This window comes from Phascolarctos cinereus, unplaced genomic scaffold (genome assembly GCF_003287225.1).
Source record: "Phascolarctos cinereus isolate Bilbo 61053 unplaced genomic scaffold, phaCin_HiC Scaffold_7;HRSCAF=346, whole genome shotgun sequence".
Taxonomy (NCBI): Eukaryota; Metazoa; Chordata; class Mammalia; order Diprotodontia; family Phascolarctidae; genus Phascolarctos; species Phascolarctos cinereus.
Window position 1 is genome coordinate 19907131 of NW_027556180.1, and position 19098 is coordinate 19926228.

The window sequence follows — 19098 nt, forward strand, 5'->3', positions numbered from 1 at the left end:
CACTGGGTTTTCAAGGAAATCATTATGCCAAACACTTCACTAGAAAGGCTTCATCTCCATACAGCAGCCACTGTGACCTGTTTTAGAGCTGACATCATAGGGTGTCATGTGGCTCCTTAACAGTTCAGTCTCAGAAAGAGATAATCTGTGAAAGCCACCAGTGCCTCATTCCTGCCCGTGCTAGGTCTGGGCAAGCAGAAACGATGACAAGCAATGGCAGGGATACAGCAGCCCTAAGTCAGGAGAGTTTGTACGTTGCAGCAATGGAGTCCTAGGTCTCATTTCATTTACTTATTTATTTATTTATTTTAGAAGTAAAAGCATCTGACAGGATGAAAAGCATTAGCGACTCTGGACTGAAGGGAGCCTGGCCTCTGAATTAGGATCAAGTAGTTGTCTGAAATCCTGGATTCTCTGTTGCGTATGTTTCAGTCTGAAGAGAACTGATGAAATTCAGCCTAAACCCAGCTTGCAAAGAGCTCACCACTTTTTCAGTTGGTGTTTGAAGATTTCTGCTGTTCAGTCTCACTTTGGGCTGCTTAAGAGCTGTGTTGGATAACCGAAGGCAGCAGCACTTTCTTTGTAGTGTATGTTAGAGATATTCTTCAGACAAGTTCACTTTCTAGAACAATACTTCATGGATCTCTCTCTCCTGCCATCCAAATAAACAACTCTTTCCTTTCAAATGGGCAAGGTTTACTCTCTTCAGCACGATGGAGAGCTCAGGACAGCAACAACTCTTATGGGAGTCTGGCCAGGACAAAAAATCTGACAATGTAAGTGCTCCAAAATATTTTCCCATCTTACATGAACCGTATTTGGACATGCTACTGATAAAACATAAGGCCATACTCTAGATGAGGTCAAATCGAAGGCAACCGTAGTATGGTAGGTCTTCCCTTCACTCCCAAAATAATTTAATGTTTTTATGTAAGCAGTGTGGGTAAATTGCATGACTTACAACACTATTTTTTTATGAAAATTATTGGTCACTAATTTTAGAAGTGTGATTTTCTTTCAAATTGAATAATCCACCCAAGGTTAATTGTCATTTTTGGATTTACATTTATTGGTCATGTCAATACTTCAACAAGTAAGTGATGAGAGTAAGTTTAGTCTGTTAGGTATATATTCCTTAGAATTCAGGATACTCATCGGAACACTGAAACAGAGCAAATAACTCTATCTGGAATCATGTGGGTTATCTTTCCAATTTTAAAAATTTTCTTTGGAAAAAATTGGCAACGTGTAGCTAAAAATATTTCTGCTAGTTAAAAATGCGGTGATATCTTCTTGTAAAGTGATTGACATGAACCCCTTGGTCTCTGTCTTTTGTAACACCAAGTATACCTTCATCCTTCATTAGGAAGTATTTACTTAATTAAAAGTATGCTAGTTAAATTGTTACAACCAGAAAAAAGAATTTTTTTTTCAAGATTGGAGAGAGTCATCTGATCTTTCCATAATAATGCCTTAATAATATAATTCAGATGTTATAATCAGAGAGGGAGAGGGAAGAAGAGGGAAATGCAAAGAGAAAGAGGAGTGAGGGAAAAGAGAGAGAGATAAAGCAGAGAGAGGGAGCAATAAAAAAGAAAGAATTTTGGATAGCTAGCAAGTTCAACTATTTTGATAATGTTCATGAAATTACATAATTTTAAATAAGTAGAGCCCAAAGTGTAAAAATATATAATCTTAAATATATATATATGTATGTATATATATATATATATATATATATGTGTGTGTGTGTGTGTACACACACACACACACACATATAATCTTAAAATTGCTTATTTTTAAAAATAAACTTGTACTGTGGGATAGTCAGAGAAATGCATTTATTCTAAACCTTTTCTTTTAAGAGCAATTGTGAGAAATCTCGTTTTTGATAGTCTTGTTATGTGAAATTCTACCCCCTCTATTTGTTTTCTATTTCAAAGGGGAAAAAAGGCATGTAAAATACAAATTTCTTAGACAAGTCCCACAACTTAATTACGCGTAATCCTCATAGGTATAAGCAGCTCCAAAAGGCTTGCTCATGTTAGATTGAGTAACTGGGAATACCACGTTCTGAAAATGGCATTTCTGCATTGATGTTGTATGTGGTATTGGGTTTCAGGGAAGGAGTCTAAATTTCATTTCTCAAACAGAACAGGCACACTTTTATTAGTTTGGTCTCCCAGAAAATACCTGAATGTTTACTTTGTGGGTAACCTAGAATAGGTCAATGGTATAGAAAGATAGTGGAGCAGTCTAGGATACCTGCAGTTTTAGTTTCCTTTCTTTCCAACTTTTAAAATGAGTCTGATTTTATAGGTGAGTGAATAGTGCCTTTAGCACCACCAGGGGGCATGTATCTGGGGGTTTTAAGTATTGATTGCTCTTTTGAGAGGAGTTGTGCCCTTTCAATGCTGCCAGTGGAGTTTGAATAATTCATCCTGGCTCTTTAGGCTGTGATACTGTGATCAACTGGATCCTAGTTTTGTGCGGTAATTCAAATCTATTTTCTAATTAAGGATGGGCTGGGACAGCTGCCCCTCATTCAGTAATTCATTCTCCCTTGGTTAACATTCTGCTTGTGTTGCCCTTTTGACAATGCCTCTGGATTTATAACCACAGCTGTTTGGCTTGTATCACATAGTTTCGACGTGCTTCTCTACATATTTATTGGATCAGAAATGATTGTTGCAGAGCAAACCACAAACATTTGTGATATCCTCTCAGTCATCCATGAAACCACATAAGTCACCTGAATGGTAGAAAGTGCCTGGCTTTGCCCAGTCCACTTCACAGCCACTTGACTCTGAAGCTATAAACATGCCTCTCCCTCCTCCCACTCACCTCCCTCCTTTCTAGCATTCTGGTGGTAGCAGATGTTTGTGGAAGTTCTTAAGTTTAGTTGAATGACATTTTTTAAATTGCCAGTGCAAAAATGTTCTCAACATGCTTTTTTCCTTGGCCCACAAATCCCCAAAGGGCTTTTGTTGCCCATGTGAACTAAAGACTCTGGGGGCCTCATTAGATGCCTGTAAAACATACCCCCAAGCTCCAATACTTGATAGCTAAACATGACTGGAGCTGACTTATCAATCACACACAATTCTGTGATTGAATTTCATACCCCTCCCTGCCAGCCAATCCAACCCTTAGAGGAGAATGTTGATTTTGAGACCATTCCTTAGATTACAAACTAGTCCTCCTGAAGCAACATTTCCCTTCTTCCTCCCCTCCAGCTTCTACATAGGGACTTACACACACACACACACACACACACACACACACACACACACACACACACACGATCTCAACTGCAAATTTCGCCTTCCCTTAGGAAACTCCTTGCCAGGTGCTGTTCCAGTGAGTAATATAAAGGAAAAAGTGGCCTAGGTAAGACCCAAAGGTTGTTAGGTCATGGGAAGAGAGGTGAGTTTAGGCTGTCTAGGGACAGGGAGTGTTGCAAAAATGTATTAATTTTACTTGAGTGAATAACAAACTTGTCTGGCAGTGCTGTATGTGTGTGGACATTAAGAAACAGGACACGGGTCATATTATCATAGCATCAGGGCTGACTGGGGCTTAGTGAGCATGTAGCCATATTTTCATAGACTGGGACAAAAAGAAGATTTAGAAATTTGCTCAAACTTCTCCATTTTACTTAATTTAACATGTTTGATTTATCGATTCTTTGTTCTATTGCTTTCTCTTCCTAATGATGCCCCCATCAGACTTAACCTTTCCTCATAACAATGAAATAGTCAAATAAAACACATCTACACGTATATGCACACACATGCCATATATGATATAGTGTGCCCCGTTCTGGACCTGTAGTCTACCACCTATCTGCTGAGGTATTTTACCATAATGTCACTGACCAGAGTTCTGATGTCTTTTGATCTTCTTTTCCTTTACATTGTTGGGCCTTTGTGTAAATTTGGTTCTGCTTACTTCACTACACAACAGTTCATACATGTCTTCCCAAGTTTCTCTGATTTATTCACATTTGTTTCACTACATTCATACATAAAAATTTGGCCATTCTCTAATTAATGGACACCCACTAATACTTAAAATTGTTCAGCAGTGAAATAGTCAGGCCGTCTCAGCCTCTCTTTTTACCATGTTCTTGTTACCTACTCCCATCCCACTCCTATGTGCAATCCTCTTTTTTAATCGTACTTTGTTATGGAAATGCTTATCTTGTTGCATGAATTGAAAATAAATAATAACTACATAAATAATAAATACATAAATAAATGAGCAAACGAACAAATAAATAAATACATAAATAAGTGAATAAATTAATTAATTAATTAAATAGGGCTATAAAAGTAGTGAGTTCCTAATCTTTGAAAATCTGCATGTCTGGCATGCTGTGGAAGGAATTCTTGTTTTGAGAGAGTGACTCAACTAAATGGCCCCCAAAATGCTTCCTTACGGACAAGGTCTGGCAAGCGATAAAAACAGGAAGAGCGCTAGGTGGCTTGGCCCTGGGCAAAGATGACAAGTGACTCTCTAACAAGAGGTTTTCTGAAGCTCATGGTGGACTCTGAGAGGGAAAGATATCACTTGGGGTAATTTGTGTTTGACTGATTTAATAAAGACAAGAAGAAAACCCAGAGTTGCAGGAGATTTTACCCAGCTCTGAACATATCCTCCACTTACCACTTTTGGTTAGATAGAAAAGAAAGAGAAGAAAGGAGTGAGAAAAGAGTGAAAGGGAATCAAGAAAGAGAAGAGAATGCATGAAAGGGCTACTGAGAGTCATAGAAGAGAGCACAGAATTTACGGTTCTAAGGGAATTATGCTCATATTCAATAATATTGAACATTTTCAGAGTATTGGTTTCTGAGGACTGAAAAGTTGGCAAGGAGGCACAGAGAAGATTAAACATTGGTGGTAGAGTGAGCAAGAAACAGAGAATCTATGAGAAAAGGCTAAAGAAATTTATATTATTTCACTCGGAAGAAAGAATAGTAGGTCAAAGTAAAGAAAATAACCATTCCCTTCTAAGTAAGTAATTTAGGTCAATTCAAATTCTGACAATGATGAACTCTCTGCATACCTCCTGAGGGACTTGATATGAAGCTCATATGATGCAATAGAAAGAACATTAGATTTGGATTTACAGGACCTTGGTTCCAGTCCCATCACTGCTACTCTCTACCTGTGTGACCTTGAACAAATAAGGCCTCTGAGCTCAGTTTCCTCAATCGTGTAAGAAAGGGGTTGGACTATGTGGCCTTCAATGTGCCTTCCCCCCCAAATCAGTGTTCCCATGAACTACTGGGTATGGTGATTATTTATAGCTTACTTATATATTTGACATCAAGTAAGGATCTTACAAACAAGTTGATGTTGTTTGCTATGGAAAAGACTGGAGAGAAAAGTTAGCAGAGCTTAAGTTTTGTCCTGAACCCTGACTCTAGTGGGTCTCATTGACTTTGAGCAAACCACCTGACCTGCCTGCTTGTCCTTACCAACCACAATTGCCTCCTTATCATTCTCAAAGGCATACTGAGAAAGAAGTGCTTTGAGGTCTTTGGAATATAAGGTGGTATTATCACATTATTATTTTCACAAGCTGTTAACTCAAAAGAAAAAAAAAGTGAAAACTTAATGCCAAGGAGATCTTTGGCACTTTGTCAATTCCACTTTAGCTTTGAGGCCTCTTGGATTGGTGCCTGTTTTTTTTTTTCATGGCACCAAATAGCTCAAAGCTCTCTTTTTCAGCACCCACAGTATTTTCTTCCTCAGTGACAGAATTAGGTGATTGTAAAGGATGATGTTGTACCAGAGTTATATCCTTCAAAAATCCCACTATTATGAAAGGCAAAATAGAATGAAACAAATGCAAAGCAATTCAAGGCCTGCAAATGATGATTGGCACTTCCCTTCCTCTCATAACAACTCTGGCTTGCTCCAAGAGAACAGGCCTATGAAAGTAGAACTAATGACTCCACAGATGCACTTGTTAATTGTGGAAAGCTGGCTGTTTAGAAAGAGGCCTTCCTTTTTGTCCATAGGCCTGCCCATTTGTAGATAGGCCAGCCTGGCTGTGAAGTGACATATGGGTTTCACCTGAGTTCAGAGCACTGTTTATGGTCATGCAAAACATCCCAAAGTGGCAATGCAGGTTGGAAGAGGGCCTGAGGTAATGCAAATATCAGGGTACTTCTCATAAGCAGAATAAATAAGGAATTAAGGAAACATGAAGACTTTGACAACATCATTTTAATGGCCTTATTAAGACAGATAAAAGCAGCAGCATTGGTTAGAAAATAAGTGAAGGAGTTGTTTATTCATGTTACTTGAAACAAAACTAATGTACTAATGGTTTTGACAGCCTCTTGAGTTTTCCACGTTTGGACAGGACCATACTCGACTGTGTGGTATAGGGGATAGAGAGTCGGTCTTACATTCTTGAAAATACGGGTTCCAAAATCTCACCTCTAATGCACACTGGCAGTGTGACCTTGGGCAAGTCACTTAACCATTCATTTCTCTAGAGAATCCTCTAAGACTGTAAGTGACAGCACTTACAGATTGGCAGTAGTGGAGAAAGTTTCTTTAGCCCTGTATCAATCAAATCACAGGTCAACTTCTTTCCCTCTCATACTCATAATCACATTCACTCAATCACACATACACACACACACACACACACACACACACACAAGCTTTATATATTTAAGTCTGATACTGCTAAAGATGAGAGCAGCATGACATTGTAAATAGAGGGCTAGCCTGGGTTTCAGAAAAACCTGGATTCAAAGTCTGCTTCTAACATATATTGGCTGTGTGACCATGGGTAAGATACTTTAATCTCTCAGTGCCCCTAAGGAATTTTCTCTCTGACAACCTAAATGACAGAACTGCTAATGGGCACCAATTAATGCGCCTTCTTCACTTGAAGTGTCCCCTACCCTGATCAATTCACCAACTAAGTGTGTACTTTGAATTTCCGTACATCTTAATATTGCCTTTTACTTCATTTTTATCCTTGAAACATCTTGCTATTTCTGAATCTTTAACAAAAAAAAAATTAGCATGGAAAAATAGAGCAAAGTATACGGTGTCTTCAGATGCAAATCCAGTTCAACAAACATTTATTAAAATCAACTCTGTCCAAGGTGCTAGATGGGCACCAGGGGTAGATAGCAAGATCAAACTGCATGGTCTTGCTTTTGAAAATCGTAGAGTCCACTAGAATTTTGGAGTTTTTGGAAAGATGTTCTAGCTCCCCCTTCAGCTTTCTGCTTAAAGAAGTTAAGTCATGATACAGTGTACTTCCTTAGTATTCAGATAAAGTAATGTTTTTACCTTCTGTTTGTCTAAGATGAATCTTAATAGGCTGTACAGAAGACAGTGTGACCTAGTGGATGTAAGACCGGGAACACATTTTGATTCAGTCTCTTTTCCCTTCATTCCATTAAAGATATTATCCTGACAAACTTCAGTCTTGGATTACACCCATAATCTACTGACTTTGTCCTTACACAGGAGCAGCTGAATAAATCTAGATAAAATCATGATACCATGCTGAATGGGTCCACTACAAATTTATGTTAATAAATGTTATAATGTCAAGTAGGCCCTCACTCTGACATAGCAATCCTTTTATCCTACCTAATTACCTCACTATCCCAGTGAGGGGATTCACCACAGTGGCTTTTCCAAATCTTGTCATCTCTCCTCTAACCTCCCCCTCTCTCACCACTCTCTAGGCCGAGAACCTTGCCTCATATTTCATTTTAAAAATGAGACTATTCACTAAGAGTTCTCTCTTCTTCATTCCTCTTCATCTTGTATCACCCAAATCTCTTCTGCCATTTTCTCTGCTTTAACTGCTATCTCATACAAAGAGGTGGCCCTTCCCCTTGCCAGGCAAATCCCTCTACACGCCCAGGTGATGTTATTCCATTTCATCCTTTTCAGTAGATTTCCCCCCTCTGCCATCACCACTCTCTCATTAGTCTTCAGTCTTCCTCTTCCTACTGGCCACTTCCTTACTATGCGCCACATGCTCGTGTCTCCCTTATCCCTAAGAAATTCTCACTTGATCCATCTTATCCTATTAGCTACTATCCTATATCTCTTCTTCCTTTTGCTAATCAGCGTCTCTACTTATTCTACTCTCACTTTTTTTTAATTAACTTTCTGCCGTCTGGCTTCTGCATATACATCTCAAACCAGATGAATCTTAAACTCATCATGTCCAAAACTCTTCTCTCTAGCTAACTTTATTGTTACTCTTGAGGGTACCACCAATCCTCACAGTTACCCAGGCTCAGAACCTAGGTGTCATCCTCATCTCCTCACTCTCTCATGCCCTCCATCTAATCAGTCACCAAGTTCTGTCAATTTTGCCTTCATGACATCTCTTACATATGCCCTCTGTACTCCTCTGACACTGCCACCACCCTGGTGGCCACAGCAGCAGCAATGTCAGTCCACAGGGTGGTGCAGATGCTGCTGAAATGATTCAGTGTCTCTCCTGTGTCTTCATTAATGTCTTCACACTTCAAGTATGAACCTGCTCAGCCTGTAACATCTCTTGGATAAATGTCTCAAAGACTTTGGAAGACATTTCCAGTCTGAGGTGAATACAAAAATCAGCCTGATTAGATTCAGCCAGAAGAGATTTCACTGCTTCAATACTTGAAGGATCAAGATTTCCTTAGTCCTTTTATTCCACGTATTGGCAGATTGTAACTCATCCATGGCTTAGCAGATGGTCATCACCATTCCCTCCTCTTCCCCCTCCATCTTTCTCCTCCATCTCTATTCCTCACCTCCCCTCTCTCCTCTCCCCCTCCCTTCCCCTCTCCCCTTTCCTCCCTCTTCCCTCCCTCTCCCTCTCTCCTTCTGCCCCTCCTCCTCCCTCTCAGTGGGATTTTATTCCAGAGTCCTTTCACCTTCCCCTTGTATCATACTTCAATCTTTTAAGATGGAAGGGCTTTCTAGAAGTACTATACCTCATTTGAACTCCAGCTTCTAGGTCTATTTTTTGATTGTCCACAATCATGGCTTCTTGCAGGACAGAAAATGAGAGTGTTTTGTGTAGCTCACTTCTTTGTTTGTAATGGGTATTGATCAGAAAGGAAAGCATCAATTCTTTCATCACTGGGGGCTATCCACCCCATTGTACAGAAAGCCTTGAGGTCTTTAGAAACATCTCTGTGCAGCTACAACTATTCCCTAACTCCTGGTGGGATCAGTGTTCTATGAATGGATGAAGTTCAGAGGGCTTGATTTTTATCCCCTGTATTTCTCTATCTTCCATGCTTCGACTATTCTGAACCGTGGCCTAAAGCCATGCTGTTCTTCTGAGAGGTCAGTGTTGACAACATAGTGTAATAGACAGACCAGAAAGATTATAAATCAAACATAGGAAGTGTTTAATGCTAAAGGGACATAAGACAAATAAAAAAATGGCTATCTTCCCTCATCCCTCCTTCCTTTTTCCTTTTGATATCCTAAATACAAATTAACCCCTAGACTTAGAAAGCCTGTTATTTTCAGGATAACTCTCTGGTTGCTGGAGCTCCGTATTGGGAAGCATCAAGATGTCTTTTACCTTTGTCACTGTGTGTGTACGTGGAAAATGCTGCCAAATAGAATGTTTCCATCATGGTCACAAATCAAAAGGGTACCAATGCAAGTGGACTTCTTGACTATGGCAACTTTCTCTCAAATATATCAAAACTACTTTGGAATTCTTTTCCTTAGTTCTGTCTTGGATGGTAACAAAAAACCCCTAGATGTTTGGGCCCAGGTGATTATTTCACCCAAACTGAAATGGACAAAGGGGACAATTTGAGATTTGTAAATCTGGCGACAGAGTAAGGTTTGAAAAAAAACTAAGAAGCCTCAGGGCTAGAGGAAGAATTCATAGACTTAATCTCTTTTTAGCACCTTTGAGGACACGTATTCAACATTGCAATAGGCACCATGTAATTAGAAAATATTAAAAATGTATGCTGCTTTAGGTGGTATGCGTTTACTAAGTCTACACAGGAATCAGGGTTTTCCTTTGTGAAAAGCCCACAATGAAATCATTTAAGATCATTTGCTTTTTGGCTGGGATCAAAATTTGCTTTTAAAGGTTTACAGGAATAAAGGAGGGCAGAAACTATTTACAAATCTAGATTTGGAAAACAAAACAAAAACACTCAAACCTGCCTCTGGAATTCCAGGATGGTCATAAAAGGAGGTGATTTGTTCATGATAAAGTGAGAGTAAGAGTCCAAGGAACAGTGAGTGACTTGCCCTGTCATTGCTCTGGTGGATTAAATACATTTTATTTCACCTGCAAAAGGGTGAGGAGTAATGATCAGAAGAACCACACGTTGTCAGCCTGGTTTGTTTGTTTTCTGTCAGGGGCATTCTCTTCACTTAGGGATATAAGGAGAGAGAAACAAGGAACCAGAAAGGTGGGAATAGGGGCTCACTTCTCTGAATGTAGAATGAAGCAAATAGAAAGTTTGTCAGGGAAAGATAAGATTAAGATCTATTTATCAGAGCTAGAGACAGAAATGCTGCAGTGAAGGGTAAGACAAGGTAGGGAGCTGGATGGATAAACACACAAGAGGGTTACAGTGGGTAGCCTAAGACCTGGAGCTACCTGGGACAGCCTAAGACCTGGAGTTCCTTTCCACACCTGGATGACCTGAAGCTGAGACAAAGTAAAAATGGGCTTCAGAGTATGTTTCCCAACTCAGATACTACTTGCTGATAACAAATAGGAGAATTAGCAAGATGCTACATTGTACCTAAGTTTTATAAGTCTTTGAAACCCTGCAACAAATATGATTACTCATATCTTGCAGCTAATAGATTACTAAATTGTATTTTTAAAATATGTAGATCCCAAGGGTTCTTAACTTTTTTTTTTTTTGCATGTCACAGACTTAGGAACATGCTGCAGTCAGCTTGAACCAACTGGGAGACAATTGTTAAATTTTCACACCTCAGATATTGGCCAGCTACAAATTAGGGCTTCATTTATTGTTTTCTTGATTGTCTAGATTTGAGGGAAGTGATGGAGAAAATGTTAAGAATTCAGATAAAATTTAGAAATATGTCATCTTATATATTTTTCCAGAGAGCACATTGCTAGCACATCCTTGCAATGGACCCTTTTGATTGTTTGGTGAAACTTACAGATCCTTTCTTGGGAAAAATGATTTTAAATGTGTAAAATAAGATACAGAAGATTAAAAAGTCAACCAATTATTCTGAAACAGTTATGAAAATATATATGCATGGATGTTTGTGTACATATGTATATATGTACTGCATAAATGTATATATGCATGTGTATATGTATATACATACAAGTATATATCTAGTCATATGCATTTGTGTGTTTATACACATACTTATATATGTGTATATATAGTTGCATAATGCACATATATACATACATATACATTTTATGTATGTATGTATAGTTTAGGTTAAGGATATGGCTCAGCTGTTTGATCAACCCATGCTTTCATTATCTACTACATACACACACATACATACGTATATGCATACACATATGCATGTGTGTATGCAAATATACTTCTATGTATATAACTTGTATATACGTTATATACAATTTTATGTTATATATAACTATATACGGTTATACATACAGTATACAACTATATATCATTTATGTATATAACTTGGTATATGCATTATCTATAACTTCATGTTTATATATATTTATGTATGGTTATGTAATATATAGTTGTGTGTATATATAGCATATATACTATACAATTACATATAGTTTTTGTAACTTGGTATGTATGCTACATATAGCTTTATGTTACAGTTAGCTAAATAGTGATATCTATATCTGTAACTCTATCTACCTACCTATCGCAAATTCCCAGCATACTACCCTGCCTGATATGAAAGATGTACATCAAACATTGATTTCCTTGTTACCCACTGATTGAGACTTTGTGATGTCTTTGAAGAGATTTCTCTTTCCATGATGTGAAAATGTCCCTATCTGTGGTTAATTGAAGCATGGCTCGTCCTATGCTTGAGCCATGCCCTTGACATAGACAAGAGCTTTATTCTGCTCTTCCTAGAGCTTTCTATCCTTGGAAGTCTATGTACTGAGATGAGGACATCCATATTGGGTGACTGCTACCAAAGGCAGATGTCTCCTGGGCAGTGGTGGCAGGAGAGCGCCAATGTAGCCCCTCTTTGGGGGGTGGGGTGTAACTATTTTCTTATGCTGGAAGAGATGTCATTAATGATTGTTTAAGAGAAGTCATCAATGATTGTTTAAGAGAATTCTTCTTCCCAGCTAGGGTCGTAGTGTCATAAGCCCATGGATTCCCCCTTCCTTCTGTTTATTAGCTCCAATTTCTCCTCTTTGTACGTAGTTGTTTGCACATTTTGTCCCCCATTAGACGATGAGCTCCTTGACTGTAAGGACTGTCCTTTGCCTCACTTTGTATTCCTAGTGCTTCGTGCAGTGCCTGGCATGTGGTAGGTGCTTAATTAATGCTTATGTATGGCTCCCTGATGGATTGAAAGCTTGAAGGGACCTAGGGATCAAGTTCAAGACCTTCCTTTTACATATTTCACATGACAAGTGCCTACACTGGGCCACAGTGGCTTGGTTTCCCCATGTGTATATATGCCTCTCTCCATCTGTGCACTCTGGTGGTTGGTCTCACATCCAAAGAAGGCAGCCACGAAAGCTTGTCTCATGTGGGTTCTCTTGGTTGTGTGCTATGTCTGAGTCCGTGTTGGAGAGCTCCTGAGGGGCATGGCCACATCAAGCACCCAGAGAGTGTTTGGGCGAGGATGATTGGAACACTGCAGGCACAGCTGTTGCTACATGCCTAACACGAATTTCTGAGACCATGTTCCTTTCCCCATGGCATACCTGTGACAGATCCTTGCTGTTATTGACAAAATCCAAGCCAACTCTTTGGGGGCCACAGGTGTTTGCTGAACCTGATCTACTCTGTCTTATAGGATAAAACCAGAGAAAGCTCTATGACTCTCTTCATGATAGGGATTTGAACTGGGGTGGTCCCAAGGGGATCCTTTTCTTTTGCAACTCTATTTCAATAACATGTTTTTAACAATAGTAATTCACTTTTATATAGCATTTTAAGGTTTGCCAAGTGCCTTACATATATTGTTTCTTTTGATCCTCACCATAAACCTGTGAAGTAGATACTATCATTATCCCCGATATGCAAATGAAGAAACTGAGACTACAAATAGTTAAGTGACTTGTCCAGGGTCACACAACAAGGAGATGTCTGAGGCAGGGTTAGTCACAGGTCTTCCTGATTCCAAATCCAGTGCTCTATCCATTACACCATCCAGCTCCTTTATATGAGAAGCAATAGGGTACTCTGGACTTGCATTCAGGAAGACTTGGGTTCAGATCTCACCTCAGGAACTTGGACTAGCTGACTGACCCTGATAAATTCATTTAATCTTTTAAAGTCTCATTTTCTCTAACTAGAACATAAGGATAAGACTATGACCTATATCATATGACTGTTGTAAGAATCAAATTACATATTTATGTATGTGTGTATATACACACATACATACATATATATGCACACACTATCACACTGTAAAGTATGTATACTGTACGTCCATATACATATATGTATATACATATATACACATATGAACTATAAAGTATATATACTATAAATACATTACAGAATACATATGCATACATATATGTGTTAATAGATGAATACACTAATATACATATACATACATCCACATACATATACACCATAAGGGATATATTACTACACATGTGTATATATGTGTATACATATACACACATGCACACACATGTACATGCATGATATATATATTCACATATTAGCATACGCACATTATATCTATATCTATCTATACTATATAGATGATGGTTGATGGCAATGATGGTTGATACTGCTGTCTCCAGGGGTCCAGGTATATGGGCTAAGAGGGCCTGGTTATCCCCAAGGATGGTAGCAGGGTGGCAATAGATACCCAAAGCCTGTATCTGACTCCTCAGGTAGATGTATAAAGCATGAGAGCATTCCATTCCAGGCACCACTAAGAGATTCTGCTACACCCTCTCTTATCTCAGGGTAAGGAGGGGATTTCCTAAAATTACAAACTTGGGTTTAGGGGATTTTTTTTTTGACAACTTGAAAAGTTAGAAGATTATCTTCATTTTACTGCTAAAGGGATGTTTATAGAGTTTCATCTTTCCATAAACATTAAATGCCAATGACTTACATGGACAGCCAGGGTTTGCCTGTGAATTTGCAATGAATTTTGTAAAAGATAGAACCACTAACAAGATACTTTTAAAATGTATGCCTCCCTCCCCTTCCCCCCACCCCCTGCCTTGAGCAGTAAAACAGCTTTAGAAATCGTAACTTGAGAATATATGGGCATTTATTTATAACCTACCTTTTGGCGGAGATCTGAGATGACATTTTTCTTTTCAACAGCACTCTCGAGTGGCACAGCATGATTTATAACTTTATTTGGATATTGTCTGCATATGCTGCAAAAATTTGAAAAATTATACAAATCTTGCCAAATACATTTAGTTATTTTTCTAGATACTAAGAGTTCCAACTACAACATGTTAAGTTCTTCATGCAGATCATCAAGAAAAACACATGAAACCACACCCACGCACATACACACAAATCCTTGTAATTATCCAGAGAAACCTAGAATTTTATTTTTCCCACATAATAATATCTTATTTTTTCAATTATACATAAAGATAGTTTTCAACACTCACTTTTCTAAGATTTTGAGTTGCAAATTTTTCTGACTCTTTCCCCTCTCCCTTCCCCAAGACAGCATGCAATCTGATATAGGCTATATACGTATAATCCTAATACACATATTTCCACATTAGTAATGTTGTGAAGGAAGAATGAAAACAAAAGGGAAAAACCACAATAACTGTATTTTCCTCCACCTCATTCCCCACCCCATCTCCATTTATTCTATTCTCTTTTTTCCTTTTACCCTGTCCCTCCTCAACAGTGTATTCTTTCTGACTACCCCGTCCCTCAATCTGCCCTCATTTCCATCCTCCCTTCTCATATTCCCTTACCCTCCTACTTTCCTGTAAGGTAAGAGATTTCTATACCAAATTGTATGTGTATGTTATTCCCTCTTTGGGCCAATTCTGATGACAGTAAGGTTCACTCACTTCCCCTCACTTCCTCTCCTTCCACTCCACTGTAAAAGTGTTTTCTTTCCTCTCTTAGAGATAATTTACCCCGTTCTACCTCTCCCTTTATCTTTCTCCCAGTACATTCCTCTCTCAACCCTTAATTTTATTTAAGATATCATCCTTTCATATTCAACTCACACCTGTGTCCTCTGTCCATAAACACTCATTCTAACTTCTCTAAAACTCTGGTCTTTTCATCAAGAACACTTGAAAGTCCTCTATCTCATTGAATATCCATTTTCCCCCCTGAAGGATTATACTCAGTTTTGCTGGGTTGGTGATTCTTGGTTGAGGCTGAGTCTGTTACTGGTTATGTTAGAGTGGGGAACATTTGGACTATGTGGCCATTGAGGTCTATTCCAACTCCCCAAACTTGATTTTACAAAATCCAAATCTCTTCCCTTCTTCACACTGCCTATTTCTTATTAACAAATCTTGAATTTGAATATAGGCTAATCAAAAGTGGTGGATAGAGTGCTATACTTAGAAAAAGCAAAACCTAGGTTCTATTTCCTCTTAGTTACTGGAGGGTTGAGCCTAAGAAAATCATTTAAATTCTCTGAGCCTCAGTTTATTCACCTGCAAAGTGGACTTACTAATAGCAACAACCCCAAAAGACAGCTGTGAGAATTAAATGAGAAGTGTGTAAAACTTTTTTCAAACCTTGAAGGGCTATATAAATGTAAGCTACAGTTATCTCAGGAGGATCCATCCTTAATAAAGTCATGCCATTATGTAGTACAAATATCAAAAACCAAATGAGAGAGGTTTCCTACATACAGACCACAGGGTCACAGAGTTGGACATGACCAAACAACTGAACAACAACAGTAACAGCAACAACAGCAACAGGAGGTCATTGAGTCCAGACCTCTCATTTTGTAGATCAAGATGTTGATCCCCAGAGAGATATGAATGGACTTGCCCATGGTCTCACAGACAGCAAGTGCACGAACCAGGATTAGAACACAAATTCTCTAACTCCAAATTCAATATGAATTTCCATGCGCTATTCTGCCTCCCTGAGAGCACGTGACGATATTAAAAAATAAGAATGTCTCCCTAAATAAAATTGTAAGCAACTTCTATCCATATAACTGACATCATCAAATATCTTATCTTGTAGCTGAGTCAATGTATTTTTCTTTAGTACATTTGACTGTGTGACCTAGAGACTCTTCTACTCACATCCTCTTCTGATGTCTCATGGAATGAAGGTGACCCAAGGTTCTTGAAGATTATGTCAATGGAACCCAAACTCTGGCAGGCTCTACCATATTGGAAAGGCTTTGAGTATGGGTCCATTGATAGACTGCATGTCTCTAGCCTGAGAATCAGCCTACTTAAAGTAGAGAGGCTCATCAGTCAATCAACAAATATTTATTAAATACTTACTACGTGCTAGGCACCGTACTAGGTACTGATGATGCAAAGATGACAGGGGATGGATTATTTCAGTCATTGCAACTCTCAAAGAACATGGCTAGAAAGGTCATGATCAGTGTTGGTGAATAGAATGTGAAAACTGAACAAATTCCTGAGTCTGTGAAGTAGCAGACAACACTTAGATATTTGGAATTCAGATCAGCAGAGGCAGAAAGGCATATTAGAACAAATTTTGTACCTGAAATCAAGAGAGATCAAGGTTTGAATCCTATCTCTGATACAATTTAGGTGTCTGGCCTGAGTAAGTCACTTAATCTTTCTTAACCTCAGCTTCCTCTTCTTTGGGGAGGGTTGTTGAGAGGTTTTCATGAGATGAGGCATGCAAAGTGTTTTGGAAACCCTAACACACAATGTAAATATCAGCTGCTTTTACCAAGGGGTTCCCCTTTATTAATTACCCTGAAAATGATAAACAGGATAGTTTGGGATCCAGAAACTTTACAAAGGAATCATAGGAACTTGGACTCCAATCTGAAAGGGACTTCAGAGGCTAACCCTTTCATTTTCCAAATGAGGAAAGTGAAGCCCAGGAAGGTGAAGTGATTTACACAAGATCACACAAATAATAAATGGCAGAGCCAGGATTCACCCTCACCTCTGCCACCCAATCCAGCATTTGTTGAATTGTGCCAGATTGCTTCTGCAAGAACTGGGTGGAGTGAATATTGATGTCTAGCCATGTTTCCTTGATATCTGAAAAGTCTTCCTGTTCTTCTGCAATGTAGACATCAGTCCAGGCTTTCCTTACCCCCAGGCAACTGCTTCTGAGTTTCTACTTTTTAAAGAGTTCATTATTAATTGTTCCAGGCAATTTTTTTTTCATGTTAGATGCGTTACTGTTTCTTTGGTGTCAGCCACTAGCTTAGCACGAGGATATGACAATGATGCCAAAGGAGATGTGTTATAGACATTCCTGAGAGCCTCTTCCATTTCCAAGGTTTTCCCCATCAGCATACATTTGATACTTGAGGAATTGAAACGGTGGTCACATCCTGACTGTGCAGAGCATTGTCTCTTAGATACCAAGAGACCCAAATGAGGAGAAAGAAATGAAGCTGTTTATCATTTCATTGAAATAAGACTAACTGAAATTCAAGCAATGCTTGAAAGTTTTTTTTTTCCAGGCATAACGCTAGTTGAGGCTCATAATTTTGGGAAGAAGAGGATCATTTCTCCCACTAGAGAGATGGAGACAGTGAGGCACAGAGAAATGAAGTGATTGTTTTGCAAGTTTAAAAAAATGAATTGCACCCAACTCCTTCAAGCAACTACCTAATTAAGGCAGGAGAATTTTTAAACTTACAAATATGCTATGGCCAGGTTTTTGGTAACCAGTCAGAGCACTGTATAAAGTGCCAGACTTGGAATCAGGAAGTCCTGAATTCAAATCCTGCCTTGGGCACTAGCTATTGACTCTGGCAAAGTCAACTCACTTTACTTCTCTGTGCCTCAGTTTCCTCATCTGTAAAATGTATTTAAAAACAGCATCCCTCCCTGCCCTGGTTTGTTGGGAGAATCAAATAAGGTGACATATTTAAAGCACTTTGCAAACTTCAAAGCTATATACATACATACATACATATATACATATATATACATGTATATATATTATGTATGTGTATAGACATACATACATAATGCTAGTTATTATTATCACCAAATAAGGTTTATCTTGGGTATAAGGTTTCTTCAGTATTCATTTCTGTTTGCTTCAGTATTGGTCCTGGTTATCAGCTATCAGACATAGTGATTTTTAGACCTTTATTGTTTCTTCCAATAGCATGTAGGCCCCTTCGAGTCAGGGTCACATTCATTTTTGCCTCACCCCCAGCGCCCCGCACATACCTGGCATATTATAAGCGTTTGAAAATGCTTGCTGATTGAGCAGTTGATATAACAATAATTTTAGAAAACAATTCCCTTAAATGTCTTTTAAGAAAGTTCTATTGATACGTTTTGTTTTGATGTCACAAACCTTTTGAGATTACTACTGTTCTATGAGAAAGCTCCTATAACAAAGTACAACAATTAGTAAAAACCAACAATACAATGACCTTGTCTAAAAGTGTGTGCAATATTCTACATCTGTAGCCCCCCTCTCTATTTTGTAATTTTCACATGAACATAAACCAATTTTCTCTGCTTTTCGCCTCCCACCCCATTAAAAAAGAAAAAGAAATTCTTTATATCAAACATACGTATTTAAGCAAAACATTTTCTCCTTGGCTATTCACAAAAATGTATGCCTGGTTCTGTACCCTAAATCTATCATGTCTCTGTCAGGAGGCAGATAATATGTTTTAATTGTTTTTATCAGAATCATGGATTGTCATTGTATTGATCATGGTTTTTAGGGTTTTCAATGTTGTTTGGTTTTCCAGTGTTGTTATTATAAAGATTAT

At 38.5% G+C, this 19098-nt stretch overlaps 1 protein-coding gene across 1 annotated transcript in view; it reads left to right on the forward strand.

Annotated features, from left to right (window-relative positions):
* Positions 1-254: 254 nt before the first annotated feature.
* The window catches only part of SCHIP1 (schwannomin interacting protein 1), a 652642-nt gene continuing 633798 nt past the window's right edge, over positions 255-19098 (forward strand). The window contains exon 1 of the mRNA XM_020988859.2: positions 255-776. Coding sequence (XP_020844518.1) covers positions 714-776 — 63 coding nt within the window. The 5' untranslated portion in view covers positions 255-713. The remainder of the gene's footprint in view (positions 777-19098) is intronic.